General features: G+C 57.9%; 2 protein-coding genes across 3 annotated transcripts in view; one reads left to right on the top strand and one right to left on the bottom strand.

Annotated features, from left to right (window-relative positions):
* Positions 1-10,583: 10,583 nt before the first annotated feature.
* On the bottom strand, positions 10,584-23,230 carry AARS1 (alanyl-tRNA synthetase 1). Of its 2 annotated transcripts, none has more exons than XM_077288918.1 (21): positions 23,032-23,230; positions 21,881-22,033; positions 18,500-18,688; positions 18,278-18,423; positions 16,954-17,145; positions 16,716-16,860; positions 14,153-14,298; positions 13,975-14,083; positions 13,745-13,895; positions 13,533-13,657; positions 13,153-13,297; positions 12,884-13,062; positions 12,628-12,741; positions 12,347-12,553; positions 12,094-12,278; positions 11,913-12,021; positions 11,730-11,843; positions 11,533-11,652; positions 11,366-11,452; positions 11,176-11,289; positions 10,584-11,097 (listed from the first exon to the last, which is right to left on the bottom strand). In XM_077288918.1, exons 2-21 carry the CDS (start codon positions 22,019-22,021, stop codon positions 10,912-10,914), a joined length of 2,904 nt encoding a protein of 967 aa, XP_077145033.1. In that variant the 5' UTR covers positions 22,022-22,033; positions 23,032-23,230; the 3' UTR covers positions 10,584-10,911. The 2 variants fall into 2 exon arrangements, with proteins under 2 accessions (XP_077145033.1, XP_077145034.1); XM_077288919.1 differs by having other exon boundaries at positions 22,971-23,087.
* Positions 23,231-23,269: 39 nt separating this feature from the next.
* Positions 23,270-26,376, top strand: part of LOC143807411 (fibulin-7-like) — a 30,080-nt gene continuing 26,973 nt past the window's right edge. The window contains exon 1 of the mRNA XM_077288922.1: positions 23,270-23,330. The gene's annotated coding sequence lies outside the window, so the exon portion shown is untranslated. The remainder of the gene's footprint in view (positions 23,331-26,376) is intronic.

The raw sequence follows: 26,376 nt of genomic DNA, 5'->3' as shown, positions 1-26,376 counted from the left end.
GCCTGTTTAGTCCTGTTACCAATTTTGAACTGCATTTAGCCTACTTAATTATTTGGGCCTACTGTGTCAGTCACTCATTACAGTTGTCGTCCACTGAACAAAGCAATGCCGCCTGTTTAGTCCTGTTACCAATTTTGAACTGCATTTAGCCTACATAATTATTTGGGCCTATATCTGTTTCCTCCTCATCCTGCCCATTGCCCAGCCACTGCTAGATGAGTCTGCTGGTACATTGACCCAGACCACTACATTCCCCTTGCACTCTACACAGCCAAAATCTGACCCTGCTGAAAGTCAGATTCCCCTTCCCGCATACTATACCACCTTACACGGGGACAAAGAGGAAGGTGCAGATGAAAGTGCAGGTTCCTTCATCAGGTGGGGGGGAGGCATGCTCGGCAACGTCACTGGCACAGGGCCCTTCATAGTACGCAAAAGTGTCTCTGCCGGTGGGAGGCGCCACCTGCCGTCAAACACACCGCCTACTATGAGGGGCCCTGTGCCAGTGCCAATGAGTGGGCCCCCACTGCTTGCTCAGGATCACAGCACTTGCAAAGTTGAAATACTTACCTCTCCCTGCTCCACCGCCGTGACGTATTCCGCGTTTCCTGGGCCCACGAAAATCTTGAGCCAGGCCTACCCCCCAACTTTAGCCAAATGACCCCCAATTTTCAATGCCTAACTATTATTATAAAGTATATTAAGATTGACAAGCTTCAGTAATAAGAATTGATGTTTTTGGCATTAAAATGGGCACTGTAGGTGTTTTCCTGTCCTCCACTCACTGCCTACTTTGATTCCCCATTGACTTGCATTGGGTTTCGTGTTTCAGTCGGCCCCCGACTTTTTGCAATAATCGGCCGATTTCACCCGACCCGACTTTTGACAAAGTCAAACCCGTGAAACCCGACTCGATCCGAAAAAAGTAAAAGTCGCTCAACTCTATTCATTACTAAACATCGGGCTTGGTATTATCTATATATCTATCTATAGATTCATCTATTATCTATGTGTGTGTAAACATTATTCTCCAATGGAGTATATAAAGGAAAAAGTTGAACAAGAAATTACATCACAATTTTTTTGGGGGGTTAAATAATAGATCTTTATTTAGCTTACAAAAACACACACAAAGCCGCATGAAAATCAGCATCAAATCTGCACGGATTTTTCTGCCAAGAGATGCAGAATCTGCACAGAAAATTCCACAGGCAGATCTGCAACGTGTGCACATACCCTAACGCACATTTCCCCCCCCAAAAAAATTGGTGCGAAAACAGGGTGCATCTTATAATCTGAACCTTAAAAAAAAAAAACTTACTGAGGGGGGTTGCGGTGGTGGAGCAGTGATGCATGCCCCCTCACACCAGCCCCCTGGATGCCCCTCTACATACCCCATGCTCCCCTCACACTATGCAACACAGCCCCCTGGATGCCCATCTACATACCCCCTCACACCAGCCCCCTGCCCCCTCTATATACCCCATGCCCCTCACACCAGCCCCTTGGAAGCCCCTCTACATACCCCCTCACGCCAGCCCCCTGGATGCCCTTCTACATACCCCATGCCCCCTCACGCCAGCCCCCTGGATGCCCTTCTACATACCCCATGCCCCCTCACAACAGTCACAAGCCCCCTGGATGCCCCATGCCCCCTCACCTACATACCCCATGCCCCCTCACACCATCCACACAACACTCTGGATGCCCCATGCTCCCTCACCTACATACCCCATGCAACAGCCCCCTGGATGCCGCATGCCCCCCCTACATACCCCTTTCCCCCCTCACACCAGCCCCCTGAATGCCCCTCTACATACCCCCTCACACCAGCCCCTCACACTATGCTACACAGCCCCCCCCCCCCAGATGCCCCTCTACATACCCCATGCCCCCTCACAACAGCCACAAGGCCCCCTGGATGCCCTGCTACATACCCCATGCCTCCTCACAACAGACACAAGGCACCCTAGATTCCCCTGTACATACCCCATGCCTCCTCACAACAGACACAAGGCACCCTGGATGCCCCCTCTACATACCCCATGCCTCCTCACAACAGACCAGGCACCCTGGATGCCCTGCTACATACCCCATGCCTCCTCACAACAGACACAAGGCACCCTGGATGCCCCTCTACATACCCCATACCGCCTCACAACAGACAAGGCACCCTGGGTGCCCCGCTACATACCCCATGCCTCCTTACAACAGATACAAGGCACCCTGGATGCCGTTACATACCCCATGCCTCCTCACAACAGACACAAGGCACCCTGGATGTCCGCTACATACCCCATGCCTCCTCACAACAGACAAGGCAGCCTGGATGTCCCGCTATATACCCCACGCCTCCTCACAACAGACACAAGGCACCCTGGATGCCCGCTACATACCCCATGCCTCCTCACAACAGACACAAGGCACCCTGGATGCCCTGCTACATACCCCATGCCTCCTCACAACAGACACAAGGCACCCTGGATGTCCGCTACATACCCCATGCCTCCTCACAACAGACACAAGGCACCCTGGATGCCCCTCTACATACCCCATGCCTCCTCACAACAGACACAAGGCACCCTAGATGCCCCCTCTACATACCCCATGCCTCCTCACAACAGACACGAGGCACCCTGGATGCCCCTCTACATACCCCCCCTCACAACAGACACGAGGCACCTTGTATGCCCCTCTACATACCCCCCTCACAACAGACACAAGGCACCCTGGATGTCCCACTACATACCCCATGCCTCCTCACAGCAAATTACAACCTCAGAGCACTCATACGGAGTCCTGTGTCCTCATTCCCTTGTACAGCTCCTCGGTCCTCTCCTCACTGGCTCCATGCTGCAGCCCCTCGGTCCTCTCCTCACTGGCTCCATGCTGCAGCCCCTCGGTCCTCTCCTCACTGGCTCCATGCTGCAGCCCCTCGGTCCTCTCCTCACTGGCTCCATGCTGCAGGTCCTCGGTCCTCTCCTCACTGGCTCCCTGCTGCAGCCCCTCGGTCCTCTTCTCACACGGATCCTTGCTGCAGCCCCTCAGTCCTCTTCTCACTGGCTCCATGCTGCAGCTCCTCGGTCCTCTCCTCACTGGCTCCATGCTGCAGCTCCTCGGTCCTCTCCTCACACGGCTCCATGCTGCAGCTCCTCGGTCCTCTCCTCACACGGCTCCATGCTGCAGCCCCTCGGTCCTCTCCTCACACGGCTCCATGCTGCAGCTCCTCGGTCCTCTCCTCACTGGCTCCATGCTGCAGCCCCTCGGTCCTCTCCTCACTGGCTCCATGCTGCAGCCCCTCGGTCCTCTTCTCACTGGCTCCATGCTGCAGCTCCTCGGTCCTCTTCTCACTGGCTCCATGCTGCAGCTCCTCGGTCCTCTCCTCACTGGCTCCATGCTGCAGCTCCTCGGTCCTCTCCTCACTGGCTCCATGCTGCAGCCCCTCAGTCCTCTCCTCACACGGCTCCTTGCTGCAGCCCCTCGGTCCTCTTCTCACTGGCTCCATGCTGCAGCTCCTCGGTCCTCTTCTCACTGGCTCCATGCTGCAGCTCCTCGGTCCTCTCCTCACTGGCTCCATGCTGCAGCTCCTCGGTCCTCTCCTCACTGGCTCCATGCTGCAGCCCCTCAGTCCTCTCCTCACACGGCTCCTTGCTGCAGCCCCTCGGTCCTCTTCTCACTGGCTCCATGCTGCAGCTCCTCGGTCCTCTCCTCACTGGCTCCATGCTGCAGCTCCTCGGTCCTCTCCTCACACGGCTCCATACTGCAGCTCCTGGGTCCTCTCCTCACACGGCTCCATGCTGCAGCCCCTTGGTCCTCTCCTCACTGGCTCCATGCTGCAGCCCCTTGGTCCTCTCCTCACTGGCTCCATGCTGCAGCCCCTCGGTCCTCTCCTCACTGGCTCCATGCTGCAGCCCCTTGGTCCTCTCCTCACTGGCTCCATGCTGCAGCCCCTCGGTCCTCTCCTCACTGGCTCCATGCTGCAGCCCCTCGGTCCTCTCCTCACTGGCTCCATGCTGCAGCTCCTCGGTCCTCTCCTCACACGGCTCCATGCTGCAGCCCCTCGGTCCTCTCCTCACTGGCTCCATGCTGCAGCCCCTCGGTCCTCTCCTCACTGGCTCCATGCTGCAGCCCCTCGGTCCTCTTCTCACTGGCTCCATGCTGCAGCTCCTCGGTCCTCTTCTCACTGGCTCCATGCTGCAGCTCCTCGGTCCTCTCCTCACTGGCTCCATGCTGCAGCTCCTCGGTCCTCTCCTCACTGGCTCCATGCTGCAGCTCCTGGGTCCTCTCCTCACTGGCTCCATGCTGCAGCCCCTCGGTCCTCTCCTCACACGGCTCCTTGCTGCAGCCCCTCGGTCCTCTTCTCACTGGCTCCATGCTGCAGCCCCTCGGTCCTCTTCTCACACGGATCCTTGCTGCAGCCCCTCGGTCCTCTTCGCACTGGCTCCATGCTGCAGCTCCTCTTCTCACTGGCTCCATGCTGCAGCTCCTCGGTCCTCTCCTCACTGGCTCCATGCTGCAGCCCCAAGGTCCTCTCCTCACTGGCTCCATGCTGCAGCCCCTCGGTCCTCTCCTCACTGGCTCCATGCTGCAGCCCCTCGGTCCTCTCCTCACTGGCTCCATGCTGCAGCCCCTCGGTCCTCTACTCACTGGCTCCATGCTGCAGCTCCTCGGTCCTCTCCTCACTGGCTCCATGCTGCAGCCCCTCGGTCCTCTCCTCACTGGCTCCATGCTGCAGCCCCTCGGTCCTCTTCTCACTGGCTCCATGCTGCAGCTCCTCGGTCCTCTCCTCACTGGCTCCATGGTGCAGCTCCTCGATCCTCTCCTCACTGGCTCCATGCTGCAGCCCCTCAGTCCTCTCCTCACACGGCTCCTTGCTGCAGCCCCTCGGTCCTCTTCTCACTGGCTCCATGCTGCAGCTCCTGGGTCCTCTCCTCACTGGCTCCATGCTGCAGCTCCTGGGTCCTCTCCTCAAACGGCTCCATGCTGCAGCCCCTCGGTCCTCTCCTCACACGGCTCCTTGCTGCAGCCCCTCGGTCCTCTTCTCACTGGCTCCATGCTGCAGCCCCTCGGTCCTCTTCTCACTGGCTCCATGCTGCAGCTCCTCGGTCCTCTCCTCACTGGCTCCATGCTACAGCCCCTCGGTCCTCTCCTCACTGGCTCCTTGCTGCAGCCCCTCGGTCCTCTTCTCACTGGCTCCATGCTGCAGCTCCTCGGTCCTCTCCTCACTGGCTCCATGCTGCAGCCCCTCGGTCCTCTCCTCACTGGCTCCATGCTGCAGGTCCTCGGTCCTCTCCTCACTGGCTCCCTGCTGCAGCCCCTCGGTCCTCTTCTCACACGGATCCTTGCTGCAGCCCCTCGGTCCTCTTCTCACTGGCTCCATGCTGCAGCTCCTCTTCTCACTGGCTCCATGCTGCAGCTCCTCGGTCCTCTCCTCACTGGCTCCATGCTGCAGCTCCTCTTCTCACTGGCTCCATGCTGCAGCTCCTCGGTCCTCTCCTCACTGGCTCCATGCTGCAGCTCCTGGGTCCTCTCCTCACTGGCTCCATGCTGCAGCTCCTGGGTCCTCTCCTCACTGGCTCCATGCTGCAGCTCCTCGGTCCTCTCCTCACACGGCTCCATGCTGCAGCTCCTCGGTCCTCTCCTCACTGGCTCCATGCTGCAGCCCCTCGGTCCTCTCCTCACACGGCTCCATGCTGCAGCCCCTCGGTCCTCTTCCCACTGGCTCCATGCTGCAGCTCCTCGGTCCTCTCCTCACTGGCTCCATGCTACAGCCCCTCGGTCCTCTCCTCACTGGCTCCTTGCTGCAGCCCCTCGGTCCTCTTCTCACTGGCTCCATGCTGCAGCCCCTCGGTCCTCTCCTCACTGGCTCCATGCTGCAGGTCCTCGGTCCTCTCCTCACTGGCTCCCTGCTGCAGCCCCTCGGTCCTCTTCTCACACGGATCCTTGCTGCAGCCCCTCGGTCCTCTTCTCACACGGATCCTTGCTGCAGCCCCTCGGTCCTCTTCTCACTGGCTCCATGCTGCAGCTCTAAAAAAACACCATTGGAGGAAAACCTCCACTAAACTCAAAAAAAACACCAGAACACAGGCATGCTTACCTGTTCAAGGCCTCCAACAATTGCACTACCCAGGGTGCACCAGGCCCAAGTAAAGATAGCAAACAACACAGGTGCAAATAATACCGATGCAGCCAACCTACAATCAGGAATTGGCTGCTTGGAGCACCCATGCAAAAAAATAGTCTGTATGTGGCATGTTCACACAGGACTGCAAAGTATATGGTGAAAAGCCTATTAATGACGCCATGCTGCAGCTCCTCTTCTCACTGGCTCCATGCTGCAGCTCCTCGGTCCTCTCCTCACTGGCTCCATGCTGCAGCTCCTCGGTCCTCTCCTCACTGGCTCCATGCTGCAGCTCCTGGGTCCTCTCCTCACTGGCTCCATGCTGCAGCTCCTCGGTCCTCTCCTCACACGGCTCCATGCTGCAGCTCCTCGGTCCTCTCCTCAGTGGCTCCATGCTGCAGCCCCTCGGTCCTCTCCTCACACGGCTCCATGCTGCAGCCCCTCGGTCCTCTCCTCACGCGGCTCCATGCTGCAGCTCCTCGGTCCTCTCCTCACTGGCTCCATGCTGCAGCCCCTCGGTCCTCTCCTCACTGGCTCCATGCTGCAGCCCCTCGGTCCTCTCCTCACACGGCTCCATGCTGCAGGTCCTCTCCTCACACGGCTCCATGCTGCAGCTCCTCGGTCCTCTCCTCACACGGCTCCATGCTGCAGCTCCTCGGTCCTCTCCTCACTGGCTCCATGCTGCAGCTCCTCGGTCCTCTCCTCACTGGCTCCATGCTGCAGCCCCTCGGTCCTCTCCTCATATGGCTCCATGCTGCGGCCCCTCGGTCCTCTCCTCATACGGCTCCATGCTGCAGCTCCTCGATCCTCTCCTCACTGGCTCCATGCTGCAGCCCCTCGATCCTCTCCTCACTGGCTCCATGCTGCAGCCCCTCGGTCCTCTCCTCACACGGCTCCATGCTGCAGCCCCTCGGTCCTCTCCTCACACGGCTCCATGCTGCAGCTCCTCTTCTCACTGGCTCCATGCTGCAGCTCCTCGGTCCTCTCCTCACTGGCTCCATGCTGCAGCTCCTCTTCTCACTGGCTCCATGCTGCAGCTCCTCGGTCCTCTTCTCACTGGCTCCATGCTGCAGCTCCTCGGTCCTCTCCTCACTGGCTCCATGCTGCAGCTCCTGGGTCCTCTCCTCACACGGCTCCATGCTGCAGCCCCTCGGTCCTCTCCTCACTGGCTTCATGCTGCAGCTCCTCGGTCCTCTCCTCACTGGCTCCATGCTGCAGCCCCTCGGTCCTCTCCTCACACGGCTCCATGCTGCGGCCCCTCGGTCCTCTCCTCACACGGCTCCATGCTGCGGCCCCTCGGTCCTCTCCTCACACGGCTCCATGCTGCGGCTCCTCGGTCCTCTCCTCACTGGCTCCATGCTGCAGCCCCTCGGTCCTCTCCTCACACGGCTCCATGCTGCAGCTCCTCGGTCCTCTCCTCACTGGCTCCATGCTGCAGCCCCTCGGTCCTCTCCTCACTGGCTCCATGCTGCAGCCCCTCGGTCCTCTCCTCACACGGCTCCACGCTGCAGCCCCTCGGTCCTCTCCTCACACGGCTCCACGCTGCAGCCCCTCGGTCCTCTCCTCACACGGCTCCATGCTGCGGCCCCTCGGTCCTCTCCTCACACGGCTCCATGCTGCGGCGCCTCGGTCCTCTCCTCACACGGCTCCATGCTGCAGCTCCTCGGTCCTCTCCTCACTGGCTCCATGCTGCAGCCCCTCGGTCCTCTCCTCACACGGCTCCATGCTGCAGCTCCTCGGTCCTCTCCTCACTGGCTCCATGCTGCGGCCCCTCGGTCCTATCCTCACACGGCTCCATGCTGCAGCCCCTCGGTCCTCTCCTCACACGGCTCCGTGCTGCAGCCCCTCGGTCCTCTCCTCACACGGCTCCATGCTGTAGCCCCTCGGTCCTCTCCTCACACAGCTCCATGCTGCAGCCCCTCGGTCCTCTCCTCACACGGCTCCATGCTGCGGCGCCTCGGTCCTCTCCTCACTGGCTCCATGCTGCAGCTCCTCGGTCCTCTCCTCACTGGCTCCATGCTGCAGCCCCTCGGTCCTCTCCTCACACGGCTCCATGCTGCAGCTCCTCGGTCCTCTCCTCACATGGCTCCATTTCATTTCCCGCGTCTCTTCTCCAGCAGCAGCCTCAGCAAAACGCAACTTCCAGCTATCGGCTTGTCATTGGACTAAAGGAGGCCCCGCCCCTTCCGGTGACATCATGATTTCATGGAATCACTCCTCCCCCTCAAGAAATCAACTCCAATCTAGACGCTACCGAGCGGCCACCCACAACTAGCGAGAGGGGAGGGAGGAGGGACAGAGCGGGCGCCGAGAACCAGCGAGAGGGAGGAGGGACAGAGCGGGCGCCGAGAACCAGCGAGAGGGAGGAGGGACAGAGCGGGCGCCGAGAACCAGCGAGAGGGAGGAGGGACAGAGCGGCCTCCCACAACTAGCGAGAGGGAGGAGGGACAGAGCGAGAACCAGGAGGGACAGAGCGGCCGCCGAGAACCAGCGAGAGGGAGGAGGGACAGAGCGGCCGCCGAGAACCAGCGAGAGGGAGGAGGGACAGAGCGGCCACCCACAACTAGCGAGAGGGAGGAGGGACAGAGCGGGCGCCGAGAACCAGCGAGAGGGAGGAGGGACAGAGCGGCCACCCACAACTAGCGAGAGGGAGGAGGGACAGAGCGGCCACCCACAACTAGCGAGAGGGAGGAGGGACAGAGCGGCCACCCACAACTAGCGAGAGGGAGGAGGGACAGAGCGGCCACCCACAACTAGCGAGAGGGAGGAGGGACAGAGCGGGCGCCGAGAACCAGCGAGAGGGAGGAGGGACAGAGCGGGCGCCGAGAACCAGCGAGAGGGAGGAGGGACAGAGCGGGCGCCGAGAACCAGCGAGAGGGAGGAGGGACAGAGCGGCCCCTCACAACTAGCGAGAGGGAGGAGGGACAGAGCGGCCGCCCACAACTAGCGAGAGGGAGGAGGGACAGAGCGGCCGCCGAGAACCAGCGAGAGGGAGGAGGGACAGAGTGGGAACCAGCGAGAGGGAGGAGGGACAGAGCGGCCGGCGGGAACCAGCGAGAGGGAGGAGGGACAGAGCGGCCGGCGAGAACCAGCGAGAGGGAGGAGGGACAGAGCGGCCGCCCACAACTAGCGAGAGGGAGGAGGGACAGAGCGGCCGCCCACAACTAGCGAGAGGGAGGAGGGACAGAGCGAGAACCAGCGAGAGGGAGGAGGGACAGAGCGAGAACCAGCGAGAGGGAGGAGGGACAGAGCGAGAACCAGCGAGAGGGAGGAGGGACAGAGCGAGAACCAGCGAGAGGGAGGAGGGACAGAGCGAGAACCAGCGAGAGGGAGGAGGGACAGAGCGAGAACCAGCGAGAGGGAGGAGGGACAGAACGAGAACCAGCGAGAGGGAGGAGGGACAGAACGAGAACCAGCGAGAGGGAGGAGGGACAGAGCGAGAACCAGCGAGAGGGAGGAGGGACAGGGCGAGAACCAGCGAGAGGGAGGAGGGACAGGGCGAGAACCAGCGAGAGGGAGGAGGGACAGAGCGAGAACCAGCGAGAGGGAGGAGGGACAGAGCGGCCGCGGAGAACCAGCGAGAGGGAAGAGGGACAGAGCGGCTCCTCTAGTTCCGGCGGTTCTCTGCGGCCTGGGTCGGATGATACGTGTATTTCTTTAGCTGCTGTTGATCCTGGTGTGTGATCTGTGGGGGAGGAGCTGAGCACTTGTGTTTGTGTCCAGTGGGCGGTCCTGCCAGTGATTGACAGCTGCCATGGGTCACTGCTCAGTGACGGCTGTTATGGGCTGGACCCGGCACTGTATATTCTGACCTGTCGTCTTCGAGGCGAGTTCATACCCGGATTTTGCTGCCCTCCTGAATGACCTCCCATTAACCCATTGTCTTCCAGGCGTCATTCATTCTGCTGTGGAGAAGCTGAATACTGGGCTGGGGGTGCGGGAGACGTGACCTCGCCAGCCCCCCAGTGGGAAGCTCCCTGAGCACCCGCCATCCTTCCCCGAGCACCCGCCATCCTTCTCGGCCATCCTTCCCCGAGCACCCGCCATCCTTCTCGGCCATCCTTCCCCGAGCACCCGCCATCCTTCCCGGCCATCCTTCCCCGAGCACCCGCCATCCTTCCCCGAGCACCCGCCATCCTTTCCCGAGCACCCGCCATTCCTTCCCAGCCATCCTTCCCGAGCACCCGCCATCCTTTCCAAGCACCCGCCATCCTTCTCGGCCATCCTTTCCCGATCACCCGCCATCCTTCCCGAGCACCCGCCATCCCTTCCCTCCATCTGTACATGTCACTTGGGGCTGGGATCTACCAGGAGCTCTGCATTACCGCGGGATCAGCATGTGTGGGGGTCACGCCGACCTGTTTGGGGCCCCCATTACCACAGGGGCCACACGTGGGGTCCTGGCTGCAGGGTCTGTTCTCACTTTCCACATCTGCGATTTTCTACACTGAGGACACGACAGCATTGTGCATTGTTTTTTTTATTGCAGCTTATTCTACACATGGTGCAGACCCCGTTATCCCCCATTGCAGGGGCAGCGCAGTACAGACCAGTGGCTAATACCACCTTGTTAACCCCTTGGTGGCCAGTCAGGAGCGGCTACGAGCTCTCTAAGTCTTAGTCAATGAAGGATGCACTAGTACTGAGGCAGCAAGTGGGGGAGGGGAGATGAAACTAGCGGATGATCTTTGCCCGCGGGGCAGACACATCACATAACACTTTCCATGCCAGGCAGATGAGCGGCCCACCAGTCCCGGGCGGACGGAGCGTATTTCCCGTCTTGTGACTTTTCAGTTCTTCAGGGATTCGATCTTCAGTTTGGCGAAGTCTTCAGCGAGTCTCAGCGCCTCCGGGAGGCAGCCGACGTTCTTACCCGTGGCCTGTGCAGACGTGTCCTTCCCTCCACCCTTACCGTCCATCAGCTCGGACACCTGCTGGACCCACTCGTTGGCTTTCAGGCCTTTGTCCGCAGTTTCCTGTGGGAGAAACAAAAGTCAGTAGGTGTCTGGGAAATCTCAGCCGCAGAGTTCTGGAGACAAGGCACCGATGCTCACCTGCGGCACCTGGCACAGGCACGTGATCTTCCCAGCGTCATTGTCCACAGCAAAGATGATGGCTGCAGTTTCTGGAGACTGAGACTTGAGGAGCTTCAGAGATTCATTGAGAGCCTGCGGCAGAGACAACAGACATAAGAGCAATGGCCACCACCACCACCACCAAGGCAACGCTGGACAGTGTAGGCACCTTGGCCGAGGCTCCGGCTTCCATCGCCAGCACCAGGAGCGGTTGGTTTGGGTTTTCTGTGATCAGCAGCTTGGTTTTCTCCAGAACCTGAGTAGACACAAGTGGGAAGAGGAATAAACCACAGACCCCATCGTGGCCACCACCAGAGCACTCAGCACGGCACTCACCCGCTTCTGGATGTCAGCCTTGCTGGCACGATCCAGATCATCCATGGTCTTCTTCAGGGATTTGAGCATCTCTCGGAGTTCATCCTTCTGCCACTGTGAGATGACGGCTGTAGCCAGAGTCTGAGGAAGTCCAGAAGGTCAGAGGAGCAGGACAGGGCAGAGGATGGCAGACAGATGGTGGCAGCTGGTGGTCCTACCTCACTGAGGTCAGCAATCTCCTTCTGAACCTCCTTATTGGGGGCAGTCTGCTGCTTGACTTTATCTTCCAGTTCAGATAATGCGACTTTCAGGGTCTCCTGCTTCCGCACGGCCTGCAGAGACAGAGTCATCGTCTGAGCTGTCACTACCTGCCCAAGAAGGCAGAGGGAGGTACAACTCACCTTCTGGGCCTCCGCGCCGGTGACGGCCACAATCCTCCGGATTCCCTTTGCAATGGCTTCCTCTGTAACAATGACAAATTGTCCGGCGTGGCCGGAGTTCTGCAGGTGCCTAGAAGAGAAGCCACCATCAGAGGCCACAGTGCGAACATCTCCGTGTACCGGACCATTGTCCACCACTTACGTTCCACCGCAGAACTCAACCGAGGTCACAGAGCCTGCGGAGCCCGAGGGGTCAGCCAGCAGATCCTCCACAGGGATCCCCACAGACACGACACGGACGGGGTCCGGATAGGTTTCATCAAACACAGCGCGCAGACCCTGAATCGCTTTAGCAGCTACCAAGGGGCAGTCCAAGGCGTAGACGGTCTGTGCAGAGATGACCGGTCACCAGATGAGAATGAGCGGAGGGGTCAGGAATTAGGGCTCGCACTCACCTTGTTCTCCTGGATCAGCTGATTGGCAATCTCCTCTGCTCGGTGGATTTCCTTCGTGCTCATGGCCCCTTTTGCTGTGAAGTCGAACCTCAGTCTGTCCGGAGCCACCAGAGACCCCCTTTGATCCGCCTCCCCGAGGACCGAGCGCAGGGCAAAGTTCAGGATGTGGGTGGCCGTGTGGTTGCTCATAACTGGACGTCGCCTCGTCTGTGAAGAGACTTGTTACAAGATGGCCGGAGGAGTCATGTCCTCTAGTTACAAGAGCAGAGCTGCACACTCACTTCATCCACGTAGAGACGCACGCGGTTCCCGACCTTCAGGCTGCCGTACACGGACCCCACATGCAGGATGTAGCCGCCCCGGACCTGCGTGTTCCTGACACTAAACTCTGTTTTCTACAAACAAAAAGAACGTTTTTAATGGAAAAATCTCCAATAAACGCGGCCAAGAGACAGACGAGGACCCATCAGAGGTGGTCACTGTACGAGGAGGTGACCAGCAGTCCCTCACCCACGCCATTACATAGAGACCACTCACATCCTCGCTGCTGTCATCCTCCCGGACCATGTACCCCTCATCGTACGTCTGTCCTCCTTGTTCTGCATAGAAGCAGGTCTTGTCCAGGACCAGCCCGCACTCCTGTCCGGTGCTGACCTCCTCCACAAAGGTCTTCTCCCGGCGGATCGCCTTCACAGTGGCCTCCACGCCTTCAAACTCTGGAGACCATGACAATGATTGCCGCTGTTACCTGCCCACCCAGGACATACACAGAACCCCACCTGTCGAACACACACCCCTCATCTTACCGTAGACGCCACCAGAACTGGATGTGTAGTTGTATTTCGGAGAATCGTCGGTCGGCTCCAATCCCCGAGAGCGAAGCTCTTCAATGGCGTAAATATCCAACATCAGCAGATCCTCATCCCCGGCGCCCTTCCCCTGAGACTTCAGCTGTAATAGACAAAGGATGATGACTACTCCCAGCGATGGATATGGGGACCGACCGCTGTCATAAGATCAGAATACCCCAATAATGGCCAGGGAACCACAAATTCAGGATCTAGGAGATCACTGGCAGGAAGTCTGCTTGTCATCCACACGACATGGCCACGGCTCGGCTCTGGCACTCCATAGAGATGAGGTCACCCTTCCATTCAGATGATGGGGGCAGCAGTCGATGTGTTACCTGGGCAGCTTTCCGCTCTTCCTCAAAGCTATCCATATCCACTCTCAGGCCTCGCTCCTCTGCGATCAGACCGGTCAGATCCACAGGGAACCCATATGTGTCGTACAGCAGCCATGCCGTGTCACCTGGTGAGGGGTAGAAAGGGTCTCCATGTTACTTCTCAGCAAGACACCGCAAGTCATGGGGCCTCAGCAACCTGCAGCTCCTCTTACCAGGGATGGTCATGTTCTCTCCCAGGCTCTGTATTTTTCGGTCCAAGATGCGACGCCCCCTATTGAGGGTTTTTAAGAACTGGGTCTCCTCCTCATTGATGATGTCCTTCACCATATCAGGGTCTTTCTTAAGCTCAGGGAAAGCATCTCCCTGCATGGACAGAAGATGACATAGCAGCAGGCGGAAAAGGAAGGGGTGGCGCGGGAAACACTCGGCAGCGCACACTAACCAATGATTGGACGACCACATCAACCAGAGTAGCGAAGAATCCTTTGGAGGCGTTGAGCTTCTCGTGTGCGTATCTCACAGCGCGGCGAAGGATACGACGTAAGACATAGCTACGACCAAAGACAAGATGAGGCGACTGCTCCACCACGTGTAGGCCAGTGTCGGTATATAAGACTTACCCACGGCCCGTATTGTCAGGTCTCCCACCATCAGCAAGGGCAACAGTGATCGTCCTGGCATGATCTGCCAGCACTCTGTATGCCATGTCTATGCCATCTTCATCCTCTGCACCCACTTTGCCAGAATAAGGCCTGGCGCCAGTGCCCTGTGGGTAAAGACACTTTATAGGGCCAGACAACAGTAAACCAACACTGAACAGTGAGCGAGCGGCGGGGGGGGGGGGGGGGGGGGGGGGGGTTGGGTACAGAGAAGATGCTCTGCAGACGTGTAGAGCACCGGCGGCGATGTAGCCCAGGATCCGCACAAGGTACAGAACAAGTACCGTATATACTCGAGTATAAGCCGAGATTTTCAGCCCAAATTTTTGGGCTGAAAGTGCCCCCTCGGCTTATACTCGAGTCACGGTCTGTGGCAGGGTCGGCGGGTGAGGGGGAGAGGGCGCTGAGGCATACTTACCTAGTTCCGGCGATCCTGTCGCTCCCCCTGCCCGTCCCACGGTCTCCGGGTGCCGCAGCTCTTCCCCTGAGCGGTCACGTGGGACCGCTCATTAGAGAAATGAATAGGCTGCTCCACCTCCCATAGGGGCGGAGCCGCCTATTCATTTCTCTAATGAAGCGGTGCCGGTGACCGCTGATAGAGAAAGAGGCTGCGGCACCGAAGACAGGCAGGGGAAGGAGCGGGACGCCGGGAGCAGGTAAGTATGACGTATTCACCTGTCCTCGTTCCACACGCCGGGCGCTGTCTCCATCTTCCCGGCGTCTCTCTGCACTGACTGTGCAGGCAGAGGGCGCGATGACGCATATAGTGTGCGTGCTGCCCTCTGCCTGATCAGTCAGTGCGGAGAGACGCCGGGAAGATGGCGCCGAGGAGCTGCAAGCAAGACAGGTGAGTATGTGTTTTATTATTTTTATTGCAGCAGCAGCAACAGCTATGGGGCAATAATGTACGGTGCAGAGCACTATATGGCACAGCTATGGGGCAACGGTGCAGAGCACTATATGGCACAGCTATGGGGCAATAATGGACGGTGCAGAGCACTATATGGCACAGCTATGGGGCAATAATGGTGCAGAGCACTATATGGCACAGCTATGGGGCAATAATGGACGGTGCAGAGCACTATATGGCACAGCTATGGGGCAATAATGGACGGTGCAGAGCACTATATGGCACAGCTATGGGGCAATAATGGTGCAGAACACTATATGGCACAGCTATGGGGCAATAATGGTGCAGAGCACTATATGGCACAGCTATGGGGCAATAATGGACGGTGCAGAGCACTATATGGCACAGCTATGGGGCAATAATGGTGCAGAGCACTATATGGCACAGCTATGGGGCAATAATGGTGCAGAGCACTATATGGCACAGCTATGGGGCAATAATGGACGGTGCAGAGCACTATATGGCACAGCTATGGGGCAATAATGGTGCAGAGCACTATATGGCACAGCTATGGGACAATAATGGTGCAGAGCACTATATGGCACAGCTATGGGGCAATAATGGTGCAGAGCACTATATGGCACAGCTATGGGACAATAATGGTGCAGAGCACTATATGGCACAGCTATGGGGCAATAATGGACGGTGCAGAGCACTATATGGCACAGCTATGGGGCAATAATGGACGGTGCAGAGCACTATATGGCACAGCTATGGGGCAATAATGGTGCAGAGCACTATATGGCACAGCTATGGGGCAATAATGGTGCAGAGCACTATATGGCACAGCTATGGGACAATAATGGTGCAGAGCACTATATGGCACAGCTATGGGGCAATTATGAACGGTGCAGAGCACTATATGGCACAGCTATGGGGCAATAATGGTGCAGAGCACTATATGGCACAGCTATGGGGCAATAATGAACGGTATGGAGCATCTATTTTTATTTTTGAAATTCACCGGTAGCTGCTGCATTTTCCACCCTAGGCTTATACTCGAGTCAATAAGTTTTCCCAGTTTTTTGTGGCAAAATTAGGGGGGTCGGCTTATACTCGGGTCGGCTTATACTCGAGTATATACGGTAGTTACCCAGAATCCCCCAGTGTATGACGCAGCCGCGCCCGAGACCCCGCAGAGGACGTGTGCTGCCCGTTCACGTGGGCCCGGAGTGTCACTGATCCGGTCACACATCAGTCTCCGGCCCGTCAGACTCCGAGCAGCTCCTGTTCTCATCCATTTTGTGGATCAGATTTGGCCATTACAGTCCATAGGATCCGTATAAAATGGACGGCAGACATTGTACTCGGAGACCCGTCCCAGGTTCAGGTGGTTTTTCCCGATCCATTGTTAAGAGTCAAAAGGATAAAACCAGTTCTGACCATTCTAAAGCCGGAGGGGGAAAAAAAGAAAACAAATGCCATATGGAGGCAAAACAAATGTCGCCCAAGAGAAACACCGTAAGTTTCTTAAAGCTGACATGGAAGTGTGGATGTAGCCTTAAGTGCAACCCGAGCGGCGCGCCCATGGGGCAAGGCACAACCCGAGCGGCGCACCCACGGGGCAAGGCGCAACCAGAGCCGCGCGCCCAGACAGCTCGGCGCAGCTCGTACCTTCTGGATGGCGTCAAAGTACGGAACAAAGAGGTCTGTGTCGTAGTTGGACATCTTTGTCTGCAGCACGGACACCAGTCTCTCCAGCCCCATCCCGGTGTCGATACTCTTCTTGGGCAGCGGCTTCAGGCTCCCGTCACTTTCCCTGTAACAGAGTGGTCACTTGTACAGTCCCGGGGGGCTACAGACACAGCGATGTGTGGACTCAGCCGTAATGCACAATGCGATGATCTGTTACCTGTTAAACTGAATGAACACCAGATTCCAGATCTCCAGCACGTTGGGGTCATCCATATTCACCAAGTGAGTAGCATCACGGCCCCCAATACGGTCAAAGTGCATCTCACTGCAGGGTCCACAGGGGCCCGTGTCCCCCATCTCCCAGAAATTGTCTTTCATGCTGCCTGGTAAAATGCGGCTCTCTGGAAGCCTGGGGAGAAAGATGCAGTCATTGCTCCACAGATACCTCTCGCAGCCTTTATAGAAGTCTCAGTGCACGGGGGGTGCACAGGAGACCCCGAGCACTAATGTGGCACAGTGCCCCCCCCCCAGCCAAGGAGACCCAGAGCAGTAATGTGGCCCTGCGCCCCCCCAGCCAAGGAGACCCCGAGCAGTAATGTGGCCCTGCACCCCCCCAGCCAAGGAGACCCCGAGCAGTAAGATGGCACAGCGCCCCCCCAACCAAGGAGACCCAGAGCAGTAAGATGGCACAGCACTCCCCAGCCAAGGAGACCCCGAGCAGTAAGATGGCACAGCACCCCCCTAGCCCAAGAGACCCCGAGCAGTAATGTGGCACAGTGCCCCCCCCAGCCAAGGAGACCCAGAGCAGTAATGTGGCCCTGCACCCCCCCAGCCAAGGAGACCCCGAGCAGTAAGATGGCACAGCGCCCCCCCAACCAAGGAGACCCAGAGCAGTAAGATGGCACAGCACCCCCCCAGCCAAGGAGACCCCGAGCAGTAATGTGGCACAGCGCCCCCCCCCCAGCCAAGGAGACCCCGAGCAGTAATGTGGCACAGCGCCCCCCCCAGCCAAGGAGACCCCGAGCAGTAAAATAAAGCACCCCCCCAGCCCAAGAGACCCCAAGCAGTAAGATGGCACAGCACCCCCCCCAGCCCAAGAGACCCCGAGCAGTAATGTGGCACAGCGCCCCCCCCCCCGCCAAGGAGACCTCGAGCAGTAATGTGGCACAGCACCCCCCCCCCATCCAAGGAGACCCCGAGCAGTAATGTGGCACTGCCCCCCCAGCCGAGGAGACCCCGAGCAGTAAGATGGCACAGCACCCCCCAGCCCAAGAGACCCCGAGCAGTAATGTGGCACAGTGCTCCCCCGACCTCAGGAGACCCCGAGCAGTAAGATGGCACAACGCCCCCCACCTCAGGAGACTACGAGCAGTAAGATGGCACTGCGCCCCCCACCTCAGGAGACCCCGAGCAGTAAGATGGCACCGAGCCCCCCACCTCAGGAGACCCCGAGCAGTAAGATGGCACCGAGCCCCCCACCTCAGGAGACCCCGAGCAGTAATGTGGTACAACTTCCCCCACCTCAGGAGACCCCGTCTTACCCCAGGCTGAGCCAGATCTGTTTACATTCCAGGTCCGGATCCAATCCGGCCGCCTCGCTACCACCAAAGTAAGTGACGTACAGGCGCTCAATGTCAATGCCAAACTCCTTGGTCAGAAGGTCCAGGGCCAGTTTACATGCCAACTCCTGCAGGGGGCAGAACAGGGTTATTACCCCCAGGACGACCATCCCTGCACCAGCCACACTGGGCGCCAGGCCTCACCTTGAAGTAGTCTCCAAAAGACCAAGAGCCGAGCATCTCGAAGAAGGTGTGGTGGTAGACGTCCTTGCCCACATCGTCCAGGTCGTTGTGCTTCCCTCCGGCGCGGATACATTTCTGAGTGTTGGCGGCGCGGCTCAGCCGGGCCATCGGGTGAGAGGGGTCAATGGAGTTCAGGAAGATCGGCTTGAACTGGAGAAAAGGGGCAGAGTAGCAGTGCGAATCCATAACCCTCATCATCCTCAGAGGGGACGTAGTGACGACGCTCAGCAGCAATCACTAGAGCCGCCCGGACCCCCGTTCCTCTCACCCCGTGGACTGTGGCACCTCTGCCCAGGACACTGTGCCCTGGACCCACGCCCTCAGCAGACAGAGCTGCCAACTATTACCCCATGGGGAAGGTGTGTGCGGACCCCGGCCACATGGCGGCATATGACTGAGGGGGCCGCGGCCGTCTGTGAACTGCGGCTGCAGGGGGCTCACCAGGAGCTGCCAACAAATAATCATCTGGCATAGATTACAGCCAGACCCCAGCGGACCACCACCCTGCTGACACAAGGCTGCACCACCCCCGCCCACCACACGAAATGCTGAGTGATAAGCATGTGTGACTGGACCCCCGCCCAACCTGCTAATTATAAGAATTGTACCTTTAGGTGGGGGTTACATGCCACATTTGTCAGGGGGCGTAAATTGTTAGGTGCGAGGACGACGGGTCTGCGCGGCAAGAGGACAGGAACTTCTTAGGCTACTTTCACACTAGCGTTAACTGCAATCCGTCACAATGCGTCGTTTTGCAGAAAAAACGCATCCTGCAAAAGTGCTTGCAGGATGCGTTTTTTCTCCATTGACTAACATTAGCGACGCATTGCGACGGATTGCCACACGTCGCAACCGTCGTGAGACGGTTGCGCCGTGTTGTGGCGGTCCGCCGGTAGCAAAAAACGTTACATGTAACGTTTTTTGCTCCCGACTGTCCGCTTTTTCCAACCGCGCATGCGCGGCCGGAACTCCGCCCCCACCTCACAATGGGGCAGCAGATGCGCTGGAAAAATGCATCCGCTGCCCCCGTTGTGCGGCGGAGACAACGCTAGCGTCGGGAACCTCGGCCCGACGCACCGCGACGGGCCGAGCCCGACGCTAGTGTGAAAGTAGCCTTACATGGAGTCTGAGTCAGTTGCATGGGAATCAAATATCTGATCTCACAACATCTCAAGTGCAACTCGAAAGTCGTTATCAATCTGCTCAAAGCAATAAGAATTTCTACATACTCTGCAGCACGTTACATTTTAGAGGGGACTTGGAAATAGGATTTTAGGGCTTAAAACTGTGGGGATTGGGGATTAATCAAATTGTCCTGGGTAGTGCATTCCAAAGACTTGGTGCAGCACGTGGAAAGTCTTGGAGACGGGAGTGGGAGGTTCTGATTATTGAGGATGTTAACCTCAGGTCATTAGCAGAACGGAGAGCACAGGTAGGGTGGTAGGCTGAGACCAGGGAGGAGATATAGGGTGGTGCTGAGCCATGGAGTGCCTTGTGGGTAAGACTGATGAGTTTATATTGGACTCTCTATGGATGGGTAACCGATGCAGTGACTGGCACAAAGCAGAGGCATCGGTGTAGCAGATGGGTAACCAGTGCAATGACTGGCACAGGGCAGAGGCATCGGTGAAACGAATGGGTAACCAGTGCAATAGTTGGCGCTGGGTGGAGGCATCGGTGTAACTGATGGGTAACCAGTGCAAAGGCTGGCGCCGGGTGGAGACATCAGTGTAACGGATGGGTAACCAGTGCAATGGCTGGCGCCGGGTGGAGGCATCGGTGTAACGGATAGGTAACCAGTGCAATGGCTGCCGCCAGGCGGAGGCATCGATGTAACGGATGGGTAACCAGTGCAATGACTGACACAGGGCGGAGGCATTGGTGTAATAGATGGGTAACCAGTGCAATGACTGGCACAGGGCGGAGGCATCGGTGAAACGGATGGGTAACCAGTGCAATGGCTGGCACAGAGTGGAGGCATCGGTGAAACGGATGGGTAACCAGTGCAATGGCTGGCACAGAGTGGAGGCATCGGTGAAACGGATGGGTAACCAGTACAACGACTGGCGCAATCTTCAGTATATTGGTAGGAACTATCCACGCAGCACATAACAGGAGGAACAATATCAGGGATGGTAACAAACCAGAAGACCCTCACACCTCCAATTCATCAAATCTACAAAATGTTCATAAAAGAGATCCGCAACTCATTAATAGAAAACCCAACTGGATCGTTAAAGTGGCCTCTTCATGTCCTGAAGGGTTAAACAATTCTCTCCCCGCAGTGTTTTAGCCTTCTTCCCCACCCTCGGTTGCAGGTCTCCCAGTATACACTGACGGCTTAGGCTACTTTCACACTAGCGTTTTTGCATACGTCGCAATGCGTCGTTTTGGCGAAAAAACGCATCCTGCAAAGTTGTCTGCAGGATGCGTTTTTTCCCCATAGATTTACATTGACGACACATTGCGACGTATGCACACACGTTGCAAGTCGTGCGACGGTTGCGTCGTGTTTTGGCGGACCGCCGGCAGCAAAAAACGTTACATGTAACATTTTTTTGTGCCGACGGTCCGCCATTTCAGACCGCGCATGCGCGGCCGGAACTCCGCCCCCACCTCCCCGCATCTCACAATGGGGCAGCGGATGTGTGGAAAAACAGCATCCGCTGCCCCCGTTGTGCGGCGCATTCACTGCGTCAGTACGTCAGCCCGACGCACTGCGACGGGCCGAGTACGACGCTAGTGTGAAAGTAGCCTTAGAATCAGATATATTCTCTTATTTCTGTGTCCCGCTGTCTTATCTCCCCCTTATCATCACCCTTTCCTTATTACAGCCAGCATTTCTCCCAGCCCCTTTTCTGCATCTTCTTCACATCCAGATTTAGTAATTGTGACGTCATTTTCGTGTTAATTTTCGAGGCCCCAGTCACGTTCTCCCGTTAGGTCTGACCTCTAGAAAGCAGTTGGTCGACATCTTGGTTCTTGCACGGCCGATGACAGCGTCCGATCGGCTCTGACGCACGCAGCGTGATTGAGGATGTTGTGGTTTCTACACCAACTGGATGTTCCCGTCATCGGCAGCGCCCCGGACCACCACTTATATTTACTCTACACGGCCCACCTGTTGGATGGCGCAGATCCAGCTCACCCCCCCCATCAGGACACCCCTGAACTCTATGCCATGTGTGGGTGAGGAGACCCCAAAACCGAAATCCAGGACGGCAGCAGTGCTGGGGGGACCTATGCCCAAAGGAGCCGGTGGGGGCAGAAGTCCAGGGAACCACAGACCTCACAGATCGGGGGTCTATAGGCGTATATCAGCACAGACGGGGGGTCACCAACCTGGTTCATGCCAGCGTTGGCAAACAGCAGCGTGGGGTCATCCAGGGGGACGGTGGCCGAGGAGTGGACGTACGTGTGACCATTCTCCTTGAAGAAATCAATGAACTTCTGTCGGATGGCGGAAGCAGTCATTGTCGTCATGCTGACTGTGACCTGCGCAAAAAGAGAGACCACCATGTGTCAGCCATCTGCCCCAGCACAGGGCAACTCCCAGCGTCAGTCATATCGGGGGGCACAGCGCAGACCCCGGAAGACGGCAACTCCAAAAAGGTTTATGAAAGCCAGAACCTTAGAGCCAACAGAGACACGTGGCCCGAGAAGTTAAATCCCCACACCCCTCTATATCCGGGGTAACTCCCTCCCCCCCCCCACCCCTCTATATCCGGGGTAACTCCCTCCCCCCCCCCACCCCTCTATATCCGGGGTAACTCCCTCCCCCCCCCCACCCCTCTATATCCGGGGTAACTCCCTCCCCCCCCCCACCCCTCTATATCCGGGGTAACTCCCCCCCCCCACCCCTCTATATCCAGGGTAACTCCCTCCCCCCCCACCCCTCTATATCCGGGGTAACTCCCCACCCCCCACCCCTCTATATCCGGGGTAACTCCCCCCCCCCCCCCCACACCTCTATATCCGGGGTAACTCCCCCCCCCCCACACCCCTCTATATCCGGGGTAACTCCCCCCCCCCACACCCCTCTATATCCGGGGTAACTCCCCCCCCCCACACCCCTCTATATCCGAGGTAACTCCCCCCCCACACCCCTCTATATCCGAGGTAACTCCCCCCCCCCACCCCTCTATATCCGGGGTAACTCCCCCCCCCACCCCTCTATATCCGGGGTAACTCCCCCCCCCACCCCTCTATATCCGAGGTAACTCCCCCCCCCCCCTCTATATCCGGGGTAACTCCCCCCCACACCCCTCTATATCCGGGGTAACTCCCCCCCACACCCCTCTATATCCGGGGTAACTCCCCCCCACACCCCTCTATATCCAGGGTAACTCCCCCACACCCCTCTACATCAGGGATAATTCCCCCATTCTCCCCCCCCATACACCTCTATATCGGGGTAATTCCCCCCATACACCTCTATAGCCAGGATAACACTTCTGTTGGCCCCCACTACTCCCGGCTGGGGGTCGCTCTACCTCAGGGGTCTCCTCTCGCCTCTTCTGCTTCTCACGGTGTCTCTGCTTGGTCAGAAGGCACTGACAGTAGACAGAAGCCCCGCCCTGACTCTTCGCTGATTGGCTTACGGGTGCCGGTTCTACGATTCTAGTGGATGAATCTGCTGCCTGTCTTCGAAAACGAGGCTGTCGGCTGATGCAACTAGCGGTAGAGGCCGGCGCTCAGATCATGTGACCAGGGGTAACCGGGGGGGGGGAATGACGGCCGGAGGGCAGTGCGCAACTGCGGGGGGCGGAGAGGGGCCTGTGACATCCTGAGGGTGAGAACAAATCATCGACCGCCAGAGGGCGCTGTGCACCCAGCCAGGGAGTAGAAGGAAGACCACAGGACAGGCTGAGATACACGGGGCAGGCTGAGATACACGGGACAGGCTGAGATACACGGGATAGGCTGAGATACACGGGATAGGCTGAGATACACGGGGCAGGCTGAGATACATGGGACAGGCTGAGATACACGGGGCAGGCTGAGATACACGAGACAGGCTGAGATACACGGGACAGGCTGAGATACACAGCTCACCACCACACGGGACAGGCTGAGATACACGGGACAGGCTGAGATACACAGCTCACCACCACACGGGGCAGACTGAGATACACGGGACAGGCTGAGATACACGGGGCAGGCTGAGATACACGGGGCAGGCTGAGATACACGAGACAGGCTGAGATACACAGCTCACCACCACACGGGGCAGACTGAGATACACGGGACAGGCTGAGATACACGGGGCAGGCTGAGATACACGAGACAGGCTGAGGTAGACGGGACAGGCTGAGATACACAGCTCACCACCACACGGGACAGGCTGAGATACACGGGGCAGACTGAGATACACGGGACAGGCTGAGATACACGGGGCAGGCTGAGATACACGGGGCAGGCTGAGATACACGAGACAGGCTGAGATACACAGCTCACCACCACACGGGGCAGACTGAGATACACGGGACAGGCTGAGATACACGGGGCAGGCTGAGATACACGAGACAGGCTGAGGTAGACGGGACAGGCTGAGATACACAGCTCACCACCACACGGGACAGGCTGAGATACACGGGGCAGACTGAGATACACGGGACAGGCTGAGATACACGGGGCAGGCTGAGATACACAGGACAGGCTGAGATACACGGGACAGGCTGAGATACACAGCTCACCACCACACGAGACAGGCTGAGATACACGGGGCAGGCTGAGATACACGAGACAGGCTGAGATACACGGGACAGGCTGAGATACACAGCTCACCACCACACGGGACAGGCTGAGATACACGGGGCAGACTGAGATACACGGGACAGGCTGAGATACACAGCTCACCACCACACGGGACAGGCTGAGATACACGGGGCAGGCTGAGATACACGGGACAGGCTGAGATACACGGCACAGGCTGCGATACACAGGACAGGCTGAGATACACAGCTCACCACCACATGGGACAGGCTGACATACACGGGGCAGACTGACATACACGGGACAGGCTGAGATACACGGGACAGGCTGAGATACACAGCTCATCAGCACCACATGGGACAGACTGAGATACACGGGACAGGCTGAGATACACGGGGCAGGCTGAGATACACAGGACAGGCTGAGATACACAGCTCACCACCACACGGGACAGGCTGAGATACACGGGACAGGCTGAGATACACAGGACAGACTGAGATACACGGGACAGGCTGAGATACACAGCTCACCACCACACGGGACAGGCTGAGATACACGGGGCAGACTGAGATACACGGGACAGGCTGAGATACACAGCTCACCACCACACAGGACAGGCTGAGATACACGGGGCAGGCTGAGATACACGGGACAGGCTCAGATACACGGCACAGGCTGAGATGCACAGGACAGGCTGAGATACACAGCTCACCACTACACGGGACAGGCTGAGATACACGGGGCAGACTGACATACACGGGACAGGCTGAGATACACGGGACAGGCTGAGATACACGGGTCAGGCTGAGATACACGGGTCAGGCTGAGATACACGGGACAGGCTGAGATACACAGCTCACCACCACACGGGACAGGCTGAGATACACGGGGCAGACTGACATACACGGGACAGGCTGAGATACACGGGGCAGACTGAGATACACGGGGCAGACTGAGATACACGGGGCAGACTGAGATACACGGGTCAGTCCGAGATACACGGGACAGGCTGAGATACACAGCTCACCACCACACGGGACAGGCTGAGATACACGGGGCAGGCTGAGATACATGGGACAGGCTGAGATACACGGGACAGGCTGAGATACACAGCTCACCACCACACGGGACAGGCTGAGATACACAGCTCACCACCACACGGGACAGGCTGAGATACACGGGGCAGGCTGAGATACACGGGACAGGCTGAGATACACAGCTCACCACCACACGGGCCAGGCTGAGATACACGGGCCAGGCTGAGATACACGGGGCAGGCTGAGATACACAGCTCAGCACCACACGGGACAGGCTGAGATACACACCCGAACACCACACAGGATAGGATTAGATACACGGCTCAGCAGTCAGTATCACACAGGAGAGGATTAGATACACGGCTCAGCAGACAGTATCACACAGGAGAGGATTAGATACACAGCTCAGCAGTCAGTATCACACAGGATAGGATTAAATACATGGCTCAGCAGACAGTATCCCACAGGAGAGGATTAGATACACGGCTCAGCAGACAGTATCACACAGGAGAGGATTAGATACACGTTTCAGCAGACAGTATCACACAGGAGAGGATTAGATACACAGCTCAGCAGGCAGTATCACACAGGATAGGATTAGATACACGGCTCAGCAGACAGTATCACACAGGAGAGGATTAGATACACGGCTCAGCAGACAGTATCACACAGGAGAGGATTAGATACACGGCTCTGCAGACAGTATCTCACAGGAGAGGATTAGATACACGGGCTCAGCAGACAGTAATCACACAGGAGAGGATTAGATACATGGCTCAGCAGACAGCATCACACAGGATAGGATTAGATACACGGCTCAGCAGACAGTAATCACAGAGGAGAGGATTAGATACACGGCTCAGCAGACAGTAATCACACAGGAGAGGATTAGATACACGGCTCAGCAGACAGTATCACACAGGATAGGATTAGATACACGGCTCAGCAGTCAGTATCACACAGGATAAGATTAGATACACGGCTCAGCAGACAGTAATCACACAGGAGAGGATTAGATACACGGCTCAGCAGACAGTATCACACAGGAGAGGATTAGATGCACGGCTCAGCAGACAGTATCACAGG

The sequence above is a fragment of the Ranitomeya variabilis genome, chromosome 2 (assembly GCF_051348905.1).
Source record: "Ranitomeya variabilis isolate aRanVar5 chromosome 2, aRanVar5.hap1, whole genome shotgun sequence".
Classification (NCBI taxonomy): Eukaryota; Metazoa; Chordata; class Amphibia; order Anura; family Dendrobatidae; genus Ranitomeya; species Ranitomeya variabilis.
This window is presented reverse-complemented; position numbering and strand designations above follow the sequence as displayed.